At 43.1% G+C, this 21056-nt stretch overlaps 1 protein-coding gene across 1 annotated transcript in view; it reads right to left on the bottom strand.

Moving 5' to 3' along the window:
- KLHL3 (kelch like family member 3) overlaps positions 1-20767 on the bottom strand; it is a 40846-nt gene extending 20079 nt beyond the window's left edge. Inside the window, exons 1-4 of the mRNA XM_056854830.1 lie at positions 20658-20767; positions 11985-12091; positions 4238-4359; positions 1463-1625 (exon numbers count right to left, since the gene is read on the bottom strand). Coding sequence (XP_056710808.1) covers positions 1463-1625; positions 4238-4359; positions 11985-12091; positions 20658-20695 — 430 coding nt within the window. The 5' untranslated portion in view covers positions 20696-20767. The remainder of the gene's footprint in view (positions 1-1462; positions 1626-4237; positions 4360-11984; positions 12092-20657) is intronic.
- Positions 20768-21056: the final 289 nt, after the last annotated feature.

The raw sequence follows: 21056 nt of genomic DNA, 5'->3' as shown, positions 1-21056 counted from the left end.
TCTCTCAGCTCTCTCTCAGCCCCATCTATCTTGCAAGGTGTCTGTTGTGAGAAGGGGAAGGGAAGGTGATTGTAAGCTGCTTTGAGACTCCTTAAAGGTAGGAAAAAGCAGGGAGTAAAAACCCACTCTTCTCCTCGGGAAAACTTTGACCCAGTATTTGGTGCTAGCTGCCAAACTGGGCCCAGTAGTGTGGTGTAGGAACCTGCAAGGACTTGTGAGGGCACCTCCCTTCCCCTATATCATTCTCCCTGCACTATTTCTCTTTCCCTCCTATTTGCAGCCACTATATCCACCCCTTCTCTCCTTCCCACCCACCAGTTAACCAACCTACTTTTTATCAACCCCCATCTTCAGCTATATTTATTTTCACCATTTATACCCTGCCTTTTCCCACAATACGGACCCAAAGCAGCCTACAATCATTCTCCTCTCTTCTATTTTATCCTCGCAACAACCCTGCGAGGTAGGTTATTCTGAGTTTGTGTGTGACTCGCCCAAGGTCATCCAGTGAGCTCCCATGGCAGAGTGGAGATTTTGTACACTAACCACTAAACCCCACTGGTTTTTGTACGGTGGCTGTTGTAGAATAGTAGCAAGCAGCCAGTCCTGGGTGCATTATGCAAGATGTGTGGTAGCAAGGTGTCAAGCTGTTGCTGCCAGTCCTTGACCTGATGAGCCCTCCCCTCAAAGGCCACACTGCTGTAGTTTCCTAGCAATAGCCACTGAGGGCATTTGTTTCATTAAGCTACATGTGCTGCTTCTATTACTTGGGGAGGGAGGGGTTAACATCCTTTTTTAGAGTTCAGATTTTTCTGCACATCTGGAGCTTTTTTCAGGTTTGTAGAAACCTCTGTCTTGTCTGCTCATGGCCCCAGCCTCCCAATTTAAGGATCCACAGATGGACCACATTGAGAATTATTTATTCTTGTGTCTTGCTACAGTTAAAACAAGCAGTTAATATTAAAGCATCATATTTGTGAGGCGCCAGCTTGCCTAGCCCCACCCCTTTGGTTGCTCCACCTGGCAGAGTATGGGTCAAAGGAACCTCCTCGGCCTCAGACCACTCTGAGGGGGAGTCTGCACTTGCCTCTCCCTCAGAGGAAGCCAGGGTCTCTGTCTGTCGACAGCTAACCAAACCCCTGGCCTCTTTCCTCCTTCTTTTCCTCCTGCTGCTTGCCCGGCGCGCGAGGGAAAAGATCGGGGTGGGGTGGGGGCAGTGGTTTTTCCCCACTGTTGCCAGCCGTCCTCATTTCTATCCCCTTGCCTGGGAGCCGCCCAGGACGCGAGGAGAGGTCCCGAGTGGTGGGCATCTCGGGACAATATTCTTAAAGTTTCTGTTCTTTCAAAAGCCTGCAACTTCATCAAGCTATTTAGTTTTCTTTCCTCCCTCATCCTTTGCTTATGCTCAAGCACGAAACTGTCCCGCCAGGCGTTGATGTCTGCATTTTGCTGCTGTGATCACCTGCATAGGCGTTGGCCTGTTGCAGTAGTTCAGTGCACGTGTGTACGTCTGCAAAGGCGCGGATTCCAAGGCAATTTGTGGGATGAAGCTGAGACTGAAGAAAATCGCAACAGTTTTGTCGGACATCCATTAACTGCAATAGGCTGGCTGCTGGCAACAACACCTGAAGGGCAGAGAGAGGAAAGCAAGAGTCACTAGTTGAAAGGCTAGACTGCGTTCCCCAAAAAATAACCCATTGCAACTTGATATGCCATTCTTTAAAGAGATTATTGTAGCAAACAAACGTTAGCGTGCTGTATAGTTACTTAAGCAAACCCAACCCAGCAACATGTTGCAAAAACAATGAATATATTGGAATATATGGTTCAGTTTGTAAACCAAGTTCATTGTATATAGTGTATATGATATATTGAATAACACTATTACAAGTACTTAATTTTGAATTATTCATTATTCTTTAAAGAGAGGCAATGAACTAGACAAAGGTATTACTGGTACTGAAGCATCCCTGGACAATTACAGTGCATTCCTAAGGAGAGTTACTCCCGTCTAAGCCCATTGAAACGAATGGGCTTAGACTGGAGTAACTCTCCTTAGGAATGCACTGTTAGTATGCAGTTGCCCTTTGGATATTTCAACTTTTCCACCAAGTGGAATAAAAATGCCTTCAGAAGCAGAACAACAGTATTGGTTTTATACATCAAAGCAAATTCACCTAAATCCTAAGATTTCCCTAGAAAGCAGGCAATAGCCAGTGTTTCCAAGTCTAAAAACTCATTCCTTCTAAACAAGGAAGGACTACAACAGAATGTGGTGTCTATTTGCACATTTCTGATATTTTCCTGTACTCAATAAACTCATGCTCATAATCCCACAGTGTTTTGATCTCACTACATTTAACCAATCACCCTAATTACATCTTTTCCCAATATAATATATAACCCCTTGTGCTGGACAGCCAACGTGGTGTAAAGGTTAGAGTGTCAGGCTATGGAGACCCAGATTCAGGTCCACATAAGGCTGACCGGATGGACTTGGCCTGGTCACTTTCTCTCAGCCCAGCCTACCTCAGAGGGTTACTGTGAGAATAAAATGAAGGCAGGAAGAATCGTGTAAGTCGTCTTGAGCTCCTTAGAGGAAGGGCGGGATAAAAATGTGACAGAAGGAGAGCTATTGCTTCACATGAACAGTTCTCTCCAGAACGTACATTACAAAATAAAAAAAAAGTATATCTGCTAAGCAGCCATTGCATATTAATCCTACTCGCTCAACTGTCATACAACAAATGTCATGTGCTATAACTGAACATGGAAGCGCTGTAACCTTCCCTCCTGTGACATGAACTCAGTATGGTTACAACAGTCAGCCAGCTCAGAAGCATTCTTAATAAGCTCCACTGATACACTAACAGGAAAGTATAAAAAGTAGGAGAGGATAAAAAGTAGGCACGGAAAATGATGTAAGCAGATTGGTCCCCACTGTGGAGAAAGGTGGGGTATAAATGAAGTAAATAAATAATATAGATGATGGGAGGCAGATGGGAGGTTGGTGAATGGCTGAAAAAAAGAGAAAGAGGAAGTGAAAGGGAGATGATACAACAGACACCTTGCTAGGATAAGGGAGAGTAAATAATGGGGGGTGGGGGAGACAGGGGAAAGTGATGTGCTCCCCCTACAAGCTCTTAAGATTTCCCTAAAACTGCTTGTTTTAACTGCACCCCATACTCAAACCTACAATGAACTATTTGCTGTTAAAGACAGCAAACTGTTCACATACTTGAAGAATATGTACCAAGCAAAGGCCTTGAGGAACATGGCCTGAGGCACTGACATATGCTTATCAGTTAGAGGGCTCCTTTCATACTCTTATAAAAGTTAAAAGGACCCTCATGGGAAAAAATTATGGTCCTCTAATTATTTAATGGTTGATGAGTATTAATTTTGCTTTTTCCACCATGAAAAAACTATTATTTTTATTCTGCTGGAAATGATCCACAGAAACGTGACAAAAATAGTCACACTTTAGCATTAGGAAAGACCAAACGTGTTTGACCGCAGCCTTAACTTGCTGCATCCCAAGAGAACAGTAGTAAAAGTGCAACATGCCCTAAGGTACATTCACTGTACTATTCCGACAAGAAAAAACCAACCCAGCTGGATCACACGAGAACATTACAAATCAGTAACTTTCTCAGAGAGCATTGCAACCCCAACAGGCAACAATAAAACACAGAAAATTAATTAAGCTATGGGTTTCCAGAGCTAGAACAGATTCCTAGAATAGATTAACTGAAATGAATATTGATTGTTCGCTTTACATCAAGTATCTATGAATTACCGTAATACCTTACTAAAATGGACTCCAAAATTTAAGTGCAACTTACATCACTGCTTAAAACAAGCAGGTAATTCACAGTGGTGGCACCTCATTCCAAACTCCCAATATTGTGAGAAATGTACTGAGAGAGGAGGAAAGCTTCAACACCTCCTCCGCTGTTATTTCCACAAAATATACTCATTTTAAAGGAAAGCATAAGTTATGATATGTAAAGGTTCCAAAACTGTGGACGGTCTAACTGCAACATTAGGGAAAGTGCTATACGTCTTCAGTATCAAGTCTGGCGTTCGTTTACATCATACCTTTATATTACCAAGAAATGGACAAGGTATTTCAAATGTATTTTGCAGTACACAGTGATGAGGCATTGTCTTACATTCCAAACAAATCCATACAGACCTCTAATTTTGACTGCCAGGTAAGCTTTTTAGTTCTCACCTGAACGTTCTCTTCTGTGACTTCTATCTCAGCTGTGTAGATGTAATCAATCAGCTTACTTAACGTCAGCCCATCAACATCTTTGATTTCAATCTTCTTTGCTTTGCTTTCAGTCATATCTCCTGGAAAAAAAGCAACAAAACAAATTTCTTCACTCTGAATTTCACTTCTCCCCTTACCTCTCCATACGTCCAATACGAACGTTCCACCCAACCCTCTTTTTAGCACCACCTTCAGAATGATCCAAACAAACTCAATTTTGTCAAGTCTAAATAACACTCCCAAGTCAGCCAATGCCACCTTCAAAGCCACTTTCAAGGCTTGTTTGGCCACTGAAGGCTTCTCTACGTCAGGGCTTGTTGCAGCTCATAGAACTGAACAGAAATGAGAACCACTTGAACCACAGAACTGCACATGAAACATGCTACGTTATAACAGTGCGTTTGATAACAAGAGGTCCCGATATATATCTATTCACACTCTTCCACAAAGAAAAGTGGGGAGGGGCTTGGTTCCCTTTTCTACATTCTTAGAAGGAGCAGAAGTGAAGAGGTGGCTAACTTGTACTCTCTCAATAGGATCTCTCTTTGAAGAAATTTAACCACAAAGAAAAGGAACCGGTAATACCACTAATCTTAAAATACAGCACATATATGTTATATAGTAGCATGTGCCTTCTGAACACTGGAAAGTTCTTCAGGCACTGTATTCTGCAACAGCAGCCTCCAAACCAGGAGGCCTACATAAGGCCTACAGTCCAGAGTATGTATGTAGGCAATGGCCTTTCACGCATGGCTGCTTCCCTCGGGGTCACTCCTCCGAAGGCTTTGGGTCTTTGTTTTGCTTATGCATGCCATTTCCGACGGTCAGAGGTCGCCTCGTTCTCCCCCTGCATTTCAGTGCGTTTTGCCCACGTTTTCAAATTTGTGATAAAACAGGTCCCCGAAAAAGTGGGCAAAACCTGCGGAAACACAGGGGGAGAGCGAGGCGACCTCTGACAGTCGGAAACGGCACGCGTCACCAAAACAAAGGCCCAAAGTCATCGAAGAAGTAACCGCAAGGGAAGCAGCCATGCATGACAGGCCAATGTGAACTGCACAGAAGCCTTATGCAGATTGTGTGGGCACTCAGAGCATAGGTGGGAGAGCAGGGACGAGAGTGCGGGGCCCCACAATCTGCCTCCATGCAAATGCGAGTGGTCTGCATGGGGTTCATACACACAGCATCTGCACACGCAGACTCTCCCCCCATGAAGAATGCTGGATTATTACTGATCAGAGGGAGAGGGTGTATACAGACATCTCCTCCACATGTTTGCCCCATGCAGACCACTCAGAGATTGCATGGAGGCAGGGCATTGTGTCAGCATACTCACGCCCGGTCTCCCTCCTCACGTGGTGAGTGCTCACACGATGAGGGCGTCTGCATAGTTCTAGGGTATCCCTTAGTACGATATTCCGCTTTTTATTGGGGGGACAGTTTATATTTTTCTACATGTGGGGAAAAAATGGAAGGCAGCATCATAATGGAAGTTTCAAATTTATGTCATACTGAGTTTTATAAATTCTGGCTGGAACCCTGAACACTTTGTAAGATACCGAGCTTTGCTCAGTCCTGCATTAGGGTCATCTGAAGGAGAACATTCCACAGAAGCTGTTTTGAAGGAAAGCAGATTATGGACTTGAAAGAACTCCCCCACACAGAATGTGTTTTCACACTGTAAGTAATCATGGTTATTCTGCAGCTTTCCTCCGGCCTTTAAACATGGCTTTGTGCTTTATTCGTGTCTAAAGAGCACGATCGATGCCTCTATTTAATGACAGTTGTCTACCCTTTCCCTTAACTATTCATCCTGGAGCCTTCAAAATATGCTGGTTGCATATTTTCCAGATGCTGGACTGCCAGAATAGAATCCTGTTTGCATGCCACAAACTGCTATAGAAAGGATTACGTAACACTGATAAGCTGCTCCATTTGTAATACACATATAACCAGATCTTGGACAGAAGTACAACAGAATGCCCCCTTCTGTTATTTGAATTTTTCATGAAGCCAGTATTAGTCTAACTGGGCAGTGTAACACTCCAGTTTCCCTAAACATCTGCTTTTCCAGGCATTATGGATGTCTCCCAGGCAGTCTGAATAAACAAGATTATGCTACATCTATAAGCACCCACTATTTACTTCCCACCCCATACTCATTCTAAAGCTTAACCTGGTAAGTTTTAACATGGGAGGGAGGGAGGGAGGGAGGGAGAGAAAAACTGTCTTTCTGTTCCAGCATCATGGCTCCAGTCCAAACTGGGCTCTCCCATGACTACTTTTAAATGAAACTAAAGACATCAAGAGATCCAGTCCCTGATCTCTCACCTCTCATCTAGTTAAGCCCCAGGTGAACTTCTAAAGGTCCTTTATTTTGAAGCCAAGAGCTTCTATGTGGTACACTCTGGTGGATGCTAGTAAGGGCTATGTGTGCTATGTGTAAAAAAAGAAAAAGTAATAATCAAAATTCTGCACCATGAAAAAATTCTGCACCCTGTATAATTTATGTGCAAATATTTGCCTGTTTTGTGGAAGTTAATTTGTTTCTGCTAAGCCTGACAGGGCCAAAGTACTGAGCAGGACATGGAAGCCTCGCACTACCAGACATACTACTCGAGCCTGATGGTTGGCTTCTGAGGTTTAATCAGGCATTGCCCACACAATCTCAAGCCTAAATTCATAGTTTTAAGGAGCAGAAACTTTCTCTTTAAAATAGAATATGAATGCCGAGACGCTACAGATGAAGAATTCTGTGCTTGGGACTGATCTCTGCATGGAAACCCTTCCTTCCTTCTTCCCTCAACAATCCTCTGCTATTCCTGAAAATGCTCTCTGAGGGTCAGGAAAGTCTCATGAACAAAACGCACCAGGACATGAGGTACTGCAGTAAGGTGCCAAAGAAGGAAGATTTCATCCAATTCTCCCTTCCTTATGCTGCAGTGCAGGGGTGTCCAACTCAATTGTTATGAGGGCCGGATATGACATAAATGTCACTTGGTCGGGCAAGGCCAGGCCTCGCCAGCCCAGACTGAGCATGGGGGGGTGGCTACCTCGGGTGGCTTGTGGGCCAGATAAGAGTTCTCCAGGGGCCAGATTTGGCCCTCGGGCCTTACGTTTGACACCCCTGCTGTAGGGCATGCTGTTCAGGAAGGTCCCCCAACCATCACCAGACCATTTTCAGAAAAAGCAGCAAGCAGTTGAGGGAAGGGAAGGACAGACCTGCTCTATCAAATCCTTCCAAAAGCTTTTCCTCTGGATCCAACTCAGGGCAAATGCATCACTGAGGGATAGACGGACCCCCTTGATAAAGTGACTGGACTGAAATACAGCAGCTACGATTGGACTCTTATTAATTGAAAAAATCTGCAGTCTTATGCAAAACTCCATGGGTTGCTAAATTCATGGAGGCAGCAGCTTGAGGGTGGGCGTCTGAGATCACACGGTGTATATTTTTGCCGGCTATGGGGGAGAGAGAGAATATCAGGCAAGGCTCTCTGAGCTATTTGTCTATTTGAAGTATTCTTACATTAGCTAAGTAGCTGTCCTCTGGGCCAACTGAGTATGTGTCCTCCTTGATTCTAGTCTTCATTAAGTCAGCAGCTAAATCAGCACTGAATTGGCCCAGCCAAAACACTGAACTGCAGGGCCAACCTTACCTTCCACATTCCCTTTCCTCCCTTAGATGGCGGAATTGGGGGCAATGTTCCCCATTCCCCCTGTTTTAAACAGCAGTGTGGCAGACGCTGCTTCCCTTTCCCACGAGATTCATGGTGGCAAAGCTAAGAGGGAGTCGGAAGGCTAGGGGGGAAATGTGCAATCATGTGAGCTACAGCTTGGCAATGACACAGGCTTCACGCTTCCTGCTAATCCAGAAGCAGACAGGATGCCTCTGCTTAACTGTCCCCCTTTCTTTTCCAACATAATCCTTCCTAACAGCCAGCACAAATGCAGCTGGAAATAAAGTGGTTGTCGTTACCACATATTCATTTAAAGTACCAGTGGGAGAAAAGGAGGATTACACCCCAATCTCTTCTGCCCTCCCCATTTACTGAGGATCTGACAATGGCGTTTGTGCAGAGGGTCCTGCCCACCCTCCCTCAGTCGGAGAGGGGTGGGGTACAAATCGAATAAATAAATAGGCTACCAGAATGTTATCATCACTGAGATCAAACAGGCAGAAGCACAGCGCAGATTAGGGACAAATTATACAATTTGTTATTCAGTGAGTCGAGTCAGGGGTTTGGCTTTTCTCACGGTCACATGGCAGCTGTGTGGTGCAGTGGTTAAGAGCAGCGGACTCTAATCTGGAGAACCAGGTTTGATTCTCCGCTCCTCCACATGCAGCCTGCTGGGCTACCTTGGGCCAGTCACAGTTCTCTCTGAACTCTCTCAGCCCCACCTACCTCAAGAGGTGCCTGCTGGGAGGGGGGAAGGGAAGGTGATTGTAAGCCGCTTTAAGACTCCTTTCAGTAGAGAAAAGCTGGGTATAAAAAAACTCTTCTTCTTCCCCAAGTGCTCCAGTCCCCTCCCCCACCCCAGGCCATTTTCCCAAACCAAAATGAACCCAGGGGCACTTTTTGCCCTGGACCAACTTGTTAAAAATGTACTGTGTATAGTTTAGTCCTCTTATATGCTTTAAACTAATATCTTCTTGTGACTAAGGGTCACTTCTCACAGGACAAGTTTCCTATAGGTCATTCACTGTTTTGTTAATTCTTGTCTCCCATGATGCTTGCCACACATGATAAATTCACACCTCTACTGTGTCATGTGCGTTTATTTGTGTAATAAAAAATAATAAAAATGTAGGCAAATAAATTTACCGGGGCATAAACGTTTGCGGACAGCAGCCTACTTCATCAAATGCACAAAATATGTTTCCAGCTGGCATATGAGAGGGACAAAAAGTCGTAAGAAATGGGATCAAGAGACCACACCGTACAAGAGATCACAGTCTGTACATCTATGTGCAAAGTCTAAATACATTTGAGCTGCCTCTCATACTTATTTATTTAGAATATTTCTTTGCCACCTCTTCAGAGTCCTGCTCGAGGTGTCTTACAATTAAAAAACACTATATTAAAAAAAACAAGCAGCATAAAAACTATCCATAAAACAGAGGCAGACCATTAAAAAGATGATGAGATGAAACCTGTAAGCCTAGGGTCCCTAACATAGTGTCCATAGGCGCCATGGCACCCACTGGCACCTTTTCCAGCCCCAGCCAAGCGTTTTTAGGAGGTGGGCGGGGCCAGATCGACCTTTTGCCCAGCAAGGGTTCTGATTGGCTGTGCAGATTTTTTAAAATGTTGCTTTAGCAGCAGCTACCACCACAACACAAGGATCTGCACTGCAACTGAAGTTAAGTTGTGGCAATCATTTTGTGGCTGGCTTCGCCTCCTGTGGCAGCCGCTTTGTTGCTGCACTCATCATGCCGTGTCAGAAGTCCAAATGTGCCCACAAGCTCAAAAAGGTTGGGGACCCTGCTTTAAGTTCTAGGCCAAGAAAGCATATGCCACAAGACTTTTCTGTTTGGTCTGTAATAGAGTCACTAGAACTTGTAGCAAAAAGCAAATTTTCAATGGTAACAGATACTGACCAGTATCCAACAATGCAGTTCAGAGAACTTACGTTTTCTTAAGGGGAGTGGCAATTTTTGACAATTCCCTATCCCACTGAAGCTGTGTCTTTTTATAAAAAGGTTGATTATACTGCGTGCCCAACACTTGCTCCACAGATCTGGGTTATGCTCCATGTTGTTTCTTATGTTCGATTTCAGTAGAATTCATAAGGTCCACTTACAGCAACACAACAAGGCCAAATTATATCATTCAACTTGGTGGCTTTCAACATGAGACAAATTGGTTCTTGTAGGTTATCCGGGCTGTGTAACCGTGGTCTTGGAATTTTCTTTCCTGACGTTTCGCCAGCAACTGTGGCAGGCATCTTCAGAGTAGTAACACTGAAGGACAGTGTCTCTCAGTGTCAAGGGTGTAGGAAGAGTAATATATAGTCAGAAAGGGGTTGGGTTTGAGCTGAGTATTGTCCTGCAAAAGTATTGTCCTGTAAGTATCAAGATAATGTGCTAATGAGGGTATGGTATGTTAATATGGAACCATTGTATCCTGAAGTGATCTGTTAATGTGTGTAATCCAAAACTAATCTGTATGGCTATTGTTGAATGTTGTCTTTGTCTGGAGGTTTTTCAGGGCAGGAAGCCAAGCCTTATTCATTCTTAAACTCTCCTCTTTTCTGTTAAAGTTGTGCTGATGTTTATGAATTTCAATGGCTTCTCTGTGCAATCTGACAAAATAGTTGGTAGAATTGTCCAGTCTTTCAGTGTCTTGGAATAAGACCCTGTGTCCTGTTTGTGTCAGTCCATGTTCAGCCACTGCTGATTTCTCAGGTTGGCCAAGTCTGCAGTATCTTTCATGTTCTTTTATCCTTGTTTATATGCTGCGTTTTGTGGTCCCGATGTAAACTTCTCCACAGCTGCAAGGTATACGATATACTCCTGCAGAGGTGAGGGGGTCTCTTTTGTCTTTTGCTGATCGTAGCATTTGTTGTATTTTCTTGGTGGGTTTAAACACTGTTTGTAGGTTATGTTTTTTCAAAAGTTTCTCCATCCTATCAGTGACTCCTTTAATAAATGGCAAGAATACCTTTCCTATGGGAGACTGTTTTTCTTGAGTTTTCTGATTTTTGTTTGGTTCAATGGCCCTTCTGATTTCATTCTTGGAGTAGCCAAGATACTGCAGACTTGGCCAACCTGAGAAATCAGCAGTGGCTGAACATGGACTGACACAAACAGGACACAGGGTCTTATTCCAAGACACTGAAAGACTGGACAATTCTACCAACTATTTTGTCAGATTGCACAGAGAAGCCATTGAAATTCATAAACATCAGCACAACTTTAACAGAAAAGAGGAGAGTTTAAGAATGAATAAGGCTTGGCTTCCTGCCCTGAAAAACCTCCAGACAAAGACAACATTCAACAATAGCCATACAGATTAGTTTTGGATTACACACATTAACAGATCACTTCAGGATACAATGGTTCCATATTAACATACCATACCCTCATTAGCACATTATCTTGATACTTACAGGACAATACTTTTGCAGGACAATACTCAGCTCAAACCCAACCCCTTTCTGACTATATATTACTCTTCCTACACCCTTGACACTGAGAGACACTGTCCTTCAGTGTTACTACTCTGAAGATGCCTGCCACAGTTGCTGGCGAAACGTCAGGAAAGAAAATTCCAAGACCACGGTTACACAGCCCGGATAACCTACAAGAACCAATGAACTCTGACCGTGAAAGCCTTCGACAATATTATGAGACAAATTGCTCATGTGAAACAACCCATCATATGGACTGAGCAAATTTCACTGCAAATGTTCAACAGAAAAGATCTGCAATACCTCACTTAAAATTTGTCTGATCTGTGGGATGAATCACTTCACATTAACTCATCATTAGAAATGCTCATGAGCGTCTGCTCGTACAGCCACAAACCTTATATCTGTTCCTGTTCCGGAGGCACACTTCCATACAACCATAGGCCTCTATGCCAACTGTAATGGATGCTTAGAAGAAAATGCATCTCCCATTAGTAGCAGCACCAAGCACAACACTGGTGCTAAACACATATATTAAGCCATAATGGTACTTTGCTAGGAGGCACAAGGTTACCTGTAAACATCGCACAGAAATATGGACTACAGGCTGCTAGGACAACACGATGGGCTTCGATCTCAACATCTTCAGCAACAATCACCACATCGCAGAGATGCCGCTTGCTGTGGAGATACCAACAGTCCTGGTTTTAGAAAGTGTTCTCACACTGGGATTTTCATAAGGCGCACTTCTGACAACATATTCGCTACCAAAGAAAACAAAGATTGCTTGTGCCATTATCTAGCTTTCAAAGGGATGTCCTTGTCATCTATAATTCCTTCAAATGAGGTGGGTAGAAATCTAAAATATAAACCTCTTACCGAGAACTGGATGAGGGAGAGATAAAGTCAATTCCTTCATTATTCAGACCTTGGGATGCAAGATAAATACTTTCTCTTTAAAAAGGAAATTTATATAATTATTTATACAAAGAAATAAAACAGCATGGTTACTCAAATTTGTTATAATGGGAATATGGAGTAAAACCAACAGAAAAGGAATACAAAACTCTTATTGGCAGTTTCAAAAGACAGATAAATCATCCTCGTTGTCTGAATTCATAATCCTGATGGACAAATGTACTTTAATACTGTCTGTATGACTCTCTCAATTGCGTGGCTTTGAACAAGTAATTTCATTAATAAGCCCATTTCTTATATGTTATGATAGTATTGGTTATCTGGGGGAGAAACAATCAGGCTATCTGAGGAGCAAATGTCATTAGCAATCCAAAAATAGAGATTCCATGATATTCGATATAACATTACTGTTTCTAGATCCAAATACATATGCAAAACAGCAATGTTCAAGAGGGGAGGAAAAAGCGCTAGGGACATTTTTATTATTCATTGACTAATTCTGGGTTGAAGCCAAAGGTTATTTTTCACCAGAGGAAGAACAGGGGACAATTAGTGTTGATTCCCCCACACACTCAGATTCCCCCACACACTCTGCACTGTTCCCAAGGACCCTTTGTCTCGCAACATTTTTAGTTCAGTCTGATCCAGCAAGAGGGGCAAGGCATGGAAGTTAAGTTCCATTAGCAGAAGGAGGTCTCCCATCTAGGCACTCGCCAGAACCAGACCTGCTTAGCTTCTGAAGTGCCACTACTCTGTGTTCATAAGGTCAAACTGAAGCTAACACATAAAATGACTTATACCAAGAAAGAAAAAATCCTACAAACTGCATAAACCTACAAACCTTTGCTCTGCAGAAGCTTTAAGTTCATGGTGGCTATTAATTAAAATATTCTTTAAAAGACAGACTTTGAAACCCATTCACCTTGGCTTTAACAGACAGCATGCCTGATAAAGGAAATTTCAGGATACACTCCTGTGGATTTTATTTCAAACAATATGTAAATTTAAGAACCAACTGTTCAAACAGACCATTTTGATAGATACTAAGCTGAAGATATTTATATCTGCAGCTTCTGCACAAGGTTTCTCCTCTGCAATTATGTGTAGGTGTCCTAATACCAGTAATATTCCATTATTGATTTTCAAATTTTAAAACAAATGGGACCAGTGGAGGAGATCTTTTTCATTTGGCATGCTATACCCGGTAACCTATGACAAAGCAGTATCCATGTCAGTTTTGTCTGAGAGCTCTGCTTCCAACAGACCTTTCATACAATGCCCCAATGCTACTCATACTAGTATTAAACATTCAAGGCTACATGTTGAGTATCCCTTAACTGGACATCCAAAAACCGGAATGACCCGAAAAAATTGACGTTTTTAGTTCACATGAGATAGTTACACCTTTGCTTTCTGATGGTTCAATGTATACAAAATTATTTAAAATATTGTTTAAAATTACATTCAGGCTATGTGTATAAAGTGTGTATAAAACATATATAAAACATAAATGAATTTGTTGTGTAGACTTGGGTCCCATCCCCAAGAGATCTCATTACGTATATGCAAATATTCCAAAATACAGAAAGATCTAAAATACGGAATACTTCTAGTCCCAGGCATTCCAGATAAGGGATACTCAACCTGCAGTATTAAACCTTCAAGCTTCAAGTAGGCCACATGTGCTGACAATGGGACTAACGAGGACGAAAAAAGTCAGTTGCTTTGGACCAGAGAAACGCAGTGCCACAAAGTGCTTCATGTCACTCAGAAGACCCTTGCTTCCTCGGTCACCTCTTGAAACGCAGGAAACAGTGAAGGGACTAGGTGGGTAGCAGCAGCATCACCAGGCTTTGCTGGGTCCCTCTGTACACCATATGCATGGAGATGTTGCACAAAAGGGACTTGTTGCTGCCACTTGGCCTAAGACAGCCTGAATTGGCCAACAGCAGATATGGTGACCAGTGACTCAGAGGAGGCTAACAGCAAAATGAGCCAAGGCAGCTCTTCTCCCCATTTGCCATTCCTTCCCTTCATACCTGCTCTGCCAGGACCGTAATTCCCCCAAAATGTTTTATCATAGCCAGCACTTCTGTACTCACCTCAGGCCATTGGGACTATCCCAGAAGCCGAGTCCGTACCACACACACACTGACTACACAATGGCTGAGGGACAAAAAGGACAGTGACGGTTAAGCTATGAGGGAGCTGAAGCCTCCTGCTTTTCCTTATCACTGAGGAGGTTGTCAAGTCCTCCCGCTAAGCAAGCCACCTACTTACTCCAGCCTAACGGAGGACTACTTGCGCAGTTTCTACCCATTGCCAGGGGAAGATACAGAGAATCATGACCATGATAGCGACCATGATGGCAACCTATCAGCCAGACCAGGAATTCCAGACTAGATTTGCAGGCAGTAGAACTCGCTGTTATTTATACAGCCTTATCCTTCCCTCTCTCCCTAACCAACCTATGTTCTCACTGGTCTGCATTTGTCACAATACATAATATTGCCATGGAGTATTGCCTTGGCTAAAAGCAACCAATTCAAGGCTCTCACACAAATGCCACAATTTAATTCCCAACAATTCAACAGTAGTAGCAGATTGCTAAGAGCATACATCATCTATAAGTACACAAGCAATGGAGGCTTAAGGGCAGCTGTCATCTGGTATGTTTAAAAGGGCATCGTGCACAAGGCAAGCCATTAGCGTCCACTGGAGAGAGCTGCTCTGTCACTCTCCCCATTATCCCCTACTGCACACAAAAGGCATAATCTAATGTGGTATCAACCCAACGCATCTTATACATAACTGAACCAGCCAAGCGCTCAGGTACACAAACAGTCTTACAATGACTTCCTCATGAATTGTGCTGGCGGAAGGGGAAGCTCTTTCAAGTTCAACAGAATGATGAATGCGTGTGATGCTTCACCTTCCCCCACAGAATTCTGCTGCCCTTTAGATATTACAGCAGCAGCGTTGGGACCACTGTTCTATGGGATGACCCCACAGAACTGCTGTAATGTTTAAAGCCCTACCACCATGTGAGAGAAGCAAACTGCACAAGTCTTTACCAGGCTAAGATCTTCCTGCAAGGATTGGTGACGGCCATTCAACGGTAATGATAATGCTTGATGGGTCCCATCCGCATGGCAGCAACATTGCAAGCAACGCAATGAGATGAACTCATGGCTGTTTCCACGTCATTACTATATCATCTTAAGAGATGAAGAGATACAGTGCCACATTCTGGTCAGGGCCAAACCTAAGTGTGCTTAAGTCAAATCTATAATGCCACTCTGTGATGTACAGGATCCTCACCCCTCTTTAGCCTGCATGCACCTTTGGAATTCTGAGAAAGGGTGGTGAGTACAATCATAAAATGAGTTGTGTGGGAGGCAGAGCAAGCCACAAAATGTCAAGGAGTGAGGTTATGCATAACTCTGACAGTAACTCTTCAATTCTGCAGGAAGAAGCTCTGTTTAACTGGATGCCTTTTCAAATTAACATTGCTTTAAAAATGTTTTCTTGCATGCACACAAACGTAAGTATACATTTTTGAGTTAGCTAAGAAACCCTCACCTGGAAGTATCTGTCTTCATTTTGCAGGCATCTAACTCGTTCAGGCAAAAGGGAAAGGGAAAATGCTCCTTCTTTTGGCTATCTATCCCCTTCTCTCAAGAGCCCATCCATTTTTAACCTGCAGTATTACTTGCAAGAATGGCAGCTGATGCTGAAGGGATGGTAAGAGCTCCTTGCACATGTGTACAGAGAGAAAGATGGCCAGATTTTGGCAGGAACATAAATGCTTTTTGGAGACTGAACAAAATTTGATGCAGAAATTTTATTATCACCGTCCACCTGAATTATAAAAAAATACATTCAAATTTGGAATATTTTATGACTTCAACTGACGTTCCAGTTAGGTGCATTAAGCACTTCAGCCATGCAACCCTATTGTTGTTTGCATGGGTAAAGCACTTTGCACAAAGCCACTGTCTGCATTACCCATAAACATCAAAAACTCAAAAAAGCTTCATTTGGCCCTGCCCACTTTCTAAAAACATTTGGTAGGTGCCAGGAAAGATCTCAGCAGGCACCATGTTGGGGACTGCTGCTATAATAGGTACAAAGCCCTCTGATGCTTTGGTGCAGTTTAGCCTCTTTTCCTGAGCCACAAAGCAGGCAACAGCACAATGTGGGGAAGAACCACCTGTTCGGTATTCCCTTCTGAAGCCATAACAAACAGAAAGCTAGTTTTCATCGTGCATACATTAAAGGAGCTCCGTTCCATCAAGGTAACATTCACAAGGTCACAGCTCCCACTTCGTACACATTGATCAAACCCACTGTGACTGGAAACTTTTTCTTTTAAACTCTTAAAGAACGTTTAATAGCTGGAGGGGCAACTCCACTGCCAACCAAAGTACGTCTAGCTTTTTAAAAACTTGTTCTTAAACAAACATAGGAACTCTCATTAAGGGGGAAAAATCTACTTTCTACCAGAGTGTAACAATACTGTTTGTGCACACACATGTGTTTTTAAAGCATGGCAGATATTAACTAACTGATGTTGTGGAAGCATCCACAAGCTCGCTGAAGATGAGGTATGTACACATCCATAAATGCAACATTTAAGTGGACCCAGTCAGCCCCTTATTTAGCAATGCCATTTTTAATCTGTTTTTAATGACTCAGCCTCTACAGAGGGAGACTCCTCTTACTTTAAAAAAAAAACGCTAAATAATGTTTTTACTTTATGGAGAAGCAGGGAAAAATTTCCCTGCCCAGATATGTAAGGTAATCTTGTTTCATGTTTCCAAGATGTCTGTATACAAAGATTTTATGTGCGGGCTAGCATATACATATTTTGTACAATCCAGACAGACTTGTGCATGTATGCATAACCACATGCACTTGTTTATATTAAATCACATCTCATTGTGCAGCGATTAATTTTTTAAATACATTTTCAGACCAGACCCTGTCAGAACTGACCCAAGTTAAACAATACACATTGGACAGGTAAACAATCAGTTGTAATTCTATGGAAAGGCTAGATGTGAACTCAGCCACATACATGCATACCTTTCTTAATCACAAAAGTGAATATTAATTCTTGCACGGCAATTGTTTACAGACATCCCATCCTGCCCTTTCACTGCCTCATGTGACATGAACTCATGGTGTGATTTGGGTCTGCTCGACCAAGCCTTTTTTTTGCCAGGTACAGACATCTATGGCAAGAGCAAGTTTTTTTTCAGTTAGAAGAAGAAGAGTTGGTTTTTATATGCCGATTTTCTCTACCACTTAAAAGAGACTCAAACCAGCTTGCAATCCTCTTCCCCTCCCCACAACAGACACCCTGGGAGGTAGGTGAGGCTGAGAAAGCTCTAACAGAGCTGTGACTAGCCCAAGGTCACCCAGCTGACTTCATGTGTACGAGTGGGGAAACAAATCTAGTTCACCAGATTAGCCTCCGCTGCTCATGCGGAGGAGTTGGGAATCAAACCAGGTTCTCCACATCAGACTCCACCGCTCCAAACCACCACTCTTAACCACTACACCCCGCTGGCAGCCCCAGTGCTTTGGAATCAGCAGCCAGAAGATGAACAGAAAGCACCTTTATTGCTAGAGTTTTGCAGGGCTTGCAAATTTATCCTTTTTACAGGGCATCAGTGGAGTAATTTTAGAAACTTTCTACGGCTTCATTGTAAGTAGTTCTGTTGGCATCTCAGTTTCTTTACGTTGTTTCTACCTTGATTTGTAGGGTTGCCAGGTCCCTCTTCGCCACCAGCAGGAGGTTTTGGGGGCAGAGCCTGAGGAGGGTGGGGTTTGGGGAGGGGAGGGACCAATGCCATAGAGTCCAATTGCCAAAGCAGCCTGACCATATTTTGAGACAGGTGAACTGATCTCTATCGGCTGGAGATCAGTTGCAATAGCAGGCGATCTCCAGCTAGTATCTGGAGGTTGGCAACCCTATTGATTTGACTGTCATGTTTATCTTCTGTGATTGACCGCAAGCCTCCTTAACCCAGATAGGGTATACAGTCAAAAATAAATATGGACTGAGCAACATCTCATGATGCCTAAACACAAAACACTCTTCACTTCTATCAACAAAAATGATACAGGAAACTAACCATCACACATTTGGCAGAAGGCGTATTCTCCAAGCATGAACATTTTAATTGGTACGTAGGAGAGCTGGCAGTCAAACAGATTGAATGGCACCCTGGCAATTTTTTTCTCTCTCTGCAATTAAGTGTAGGTGTAATATTCCATTATTGGTTTTTAAATAGGTTTCCCATGTTGGGAACCTTGATTACGTGGAGATTTGTGCCAAGTTAAAAGAAAAGAAAGAAAGGTACATTGAAGCAACTTTGTTTGAGGACAGCTTATCTTACTGGGCGGGGGGGAGATTTTGAAGAAGCTAGTGGGAGTGGCGTGAGGAGCCCCGTGGCGCAGAGTGTTAAGCTGCAGTACTGCAGTCAAAAGCTCTGCTCACGACCTGAGTTCCATCCTTCCGAGGTCGGTCAAATGAGTACCCAGCTTGCTGGGGGTAAAGGGAAGATGACTGGGGAAGGCACTGGCAAGCCACCCCGCAAGCAAAGTCTGTCTTGGAAATGTCAGGATGTGACATCACCCCATGGGTCAGGAATGACCCGGTGCTTGCACAGGGGACCTTTACCTTTACCTTTTTAGTGGGAGTGAGGGTTTGTTTGTCTGTTATGAACCAAGAAGCAACAGTCAGATGCAAAGGGCAGAAAATGCAAGTCTTCAAACTGATAATAATACCGTTTCTTTCTATTAAATGACCTGTAAGCCATTGTGATTTGTACCAAAAGCATTCATCCAGTGTGGTGCAGTGGTTATGAGTAGGGTTGCCAGATCCCTCTTCTCCATCAGCGGGATGTTTTGGGGGCGAAGCCTGAGGAGTGTGGGGTTTGGGGAGGGGAGGGACTTCAATGCCATAGAGTCCAATTGCCAAAGCAGCCTGACCATATTTTGAGACGTATTTATAGACCTGTATTTATTAGTTTTATGCTTGTTGAGGGTAGATATATTGATAAGTTTCCTTTCTAGCACTTTTTTGCACTCTCACTATTGTACTTGTCTAATATATGCAATTGATTGTGTGAGCCTTGTACTATTGTTTTCTCAGCCAGACTTTTGTTAGTAATAGTGCATCTTTATCTCAAACTACCTGGAGGCTGGCAACCCTAGTTATGAGTGCCAGACTAAGATCTGGGAGACCCAGGATTGAATCTCCACTCTGCTGTGGAAGCTTGCTGGATGACCTTGAGCCAGTCACAACCCTCCTTACGGGGCAGTTGTGAGGATAAAATTGAGGAGAGCAAAGTAAGCCACTTTGGTCCCTACTGAAGAAAAGAGCAGGGTATAAATGAACAAACTAAATAAAATAAAATATAGGCCACTTAAAACAGAACCTCCAAAATGGCTCACAATAAAAACTTAACATAAAACACAGCACACGTAATGAATTTTGAACACTCACGGCAGATAAATGGTAAAACCAGACAGAACCAAGAAGAGGTGAAAAATCTCTTAACAAGCTTAACGCAGCAAAAAAAAACAACCTCACACAATGCAAAGGGAGTCAGCAAAAATATTTCGCATAACCTGACTCAAATGCCCTCAGGAATTAAAAAGGTAAAGGTCCCCTGTGCAAGCACCAGGTCATTCCTGACCCATGGGGTGACGTCACATCCCAACATTTCCTAGGCAGACTTTGTTTTCGGGTGGCTTGCCAGTGCCTTCCCCAGTCATCTTCCCTTTACCCCCAGCAAGCTGGGTACTCATTTTACCGACCTCAGAAGGATGGAAGGCTGAGTCAACCTTGAGCCGGCTACCTGAAACCAACTTCCGTTGAGATTGAACTCAGGTCGTGAGCAGAGCTTGGACTGCAGTACTGCAGTTTACCACTCTGCGCCACGGGGCTCCTCAGGAATTAGAAGTACTCAAAGAAGAACTCTGGCCCAGTTCAAGTATTTCCTTTGTACGTTGCTTGCCATTCCCCCATGGCTGGCCTCTACGTCATACTGTAGAAAAAGTTCTACAGTAAGGGAGTCATCTGAACCACAAAAAAATATCCTTTCCACACCAACTTCAGCAGCCCCAATAAAGAGGCAATATTGATATGGAAAATGCCCGTGTGATGTGAAACTTTAAATGCTACTAGAATCATGCTTTAATAGGCTTTTTGTTTCTATTTTTTAAGTAAAACTCAAGCTTAAACACCAATCAATTCCAACTAACAAGTGTGTGATATGTTTAAGATGATGCAAACATAATTCAAAAGAAGTACCTCCTTAATTCATTCATGACTTTGAATGCCTTTCCCATGTGACAAGGATTGATGGTCACAGTTCGCTGGTCCTTATCTCCAGCTGCCTCAGGTGGTTCAGGGTTCCTCTTGATGCTAGAGGCAAGAAAAAAAATTAACAATGATCAATTTTACTTTATTCTCTCAAGATCTAGAAACAGATTGAGAAAATATGATAGAATAATACAAAACCACTATCTCAATCATGCCATCCATCTCAAATGTTCACAGAGTTTTATCTGCCATAAGCAGCTGTCTGAACAATTTGTAAACTGTAATTGGAATACACTTTAAAGATTTCAGCTATGCTGAAGTACATGCCTTCTATGTAACTATGTGAAATATGTGCTAGGAATACACGAGTAAATTCTTCACCAAGCT

Source organism: Euleptes europaea, chromosome 1, assembly GCF_029931775.1.
Source record: "Euleptes europaea isolate rEulEur1 chromosome 1, rEulEur1.hap1, whole genome shotgun sequence".
Taxonomy (NCBI): domain Eukaryota; kingdom Metazoa; phylum Chordata; class Lepidosauria; order Squamata; family Sphaerodactylidae; genus Euleptes; species Euleptes europaea.
This window is presented reverse-complemented; position numbering and strand designations above follow the sequence as displayed.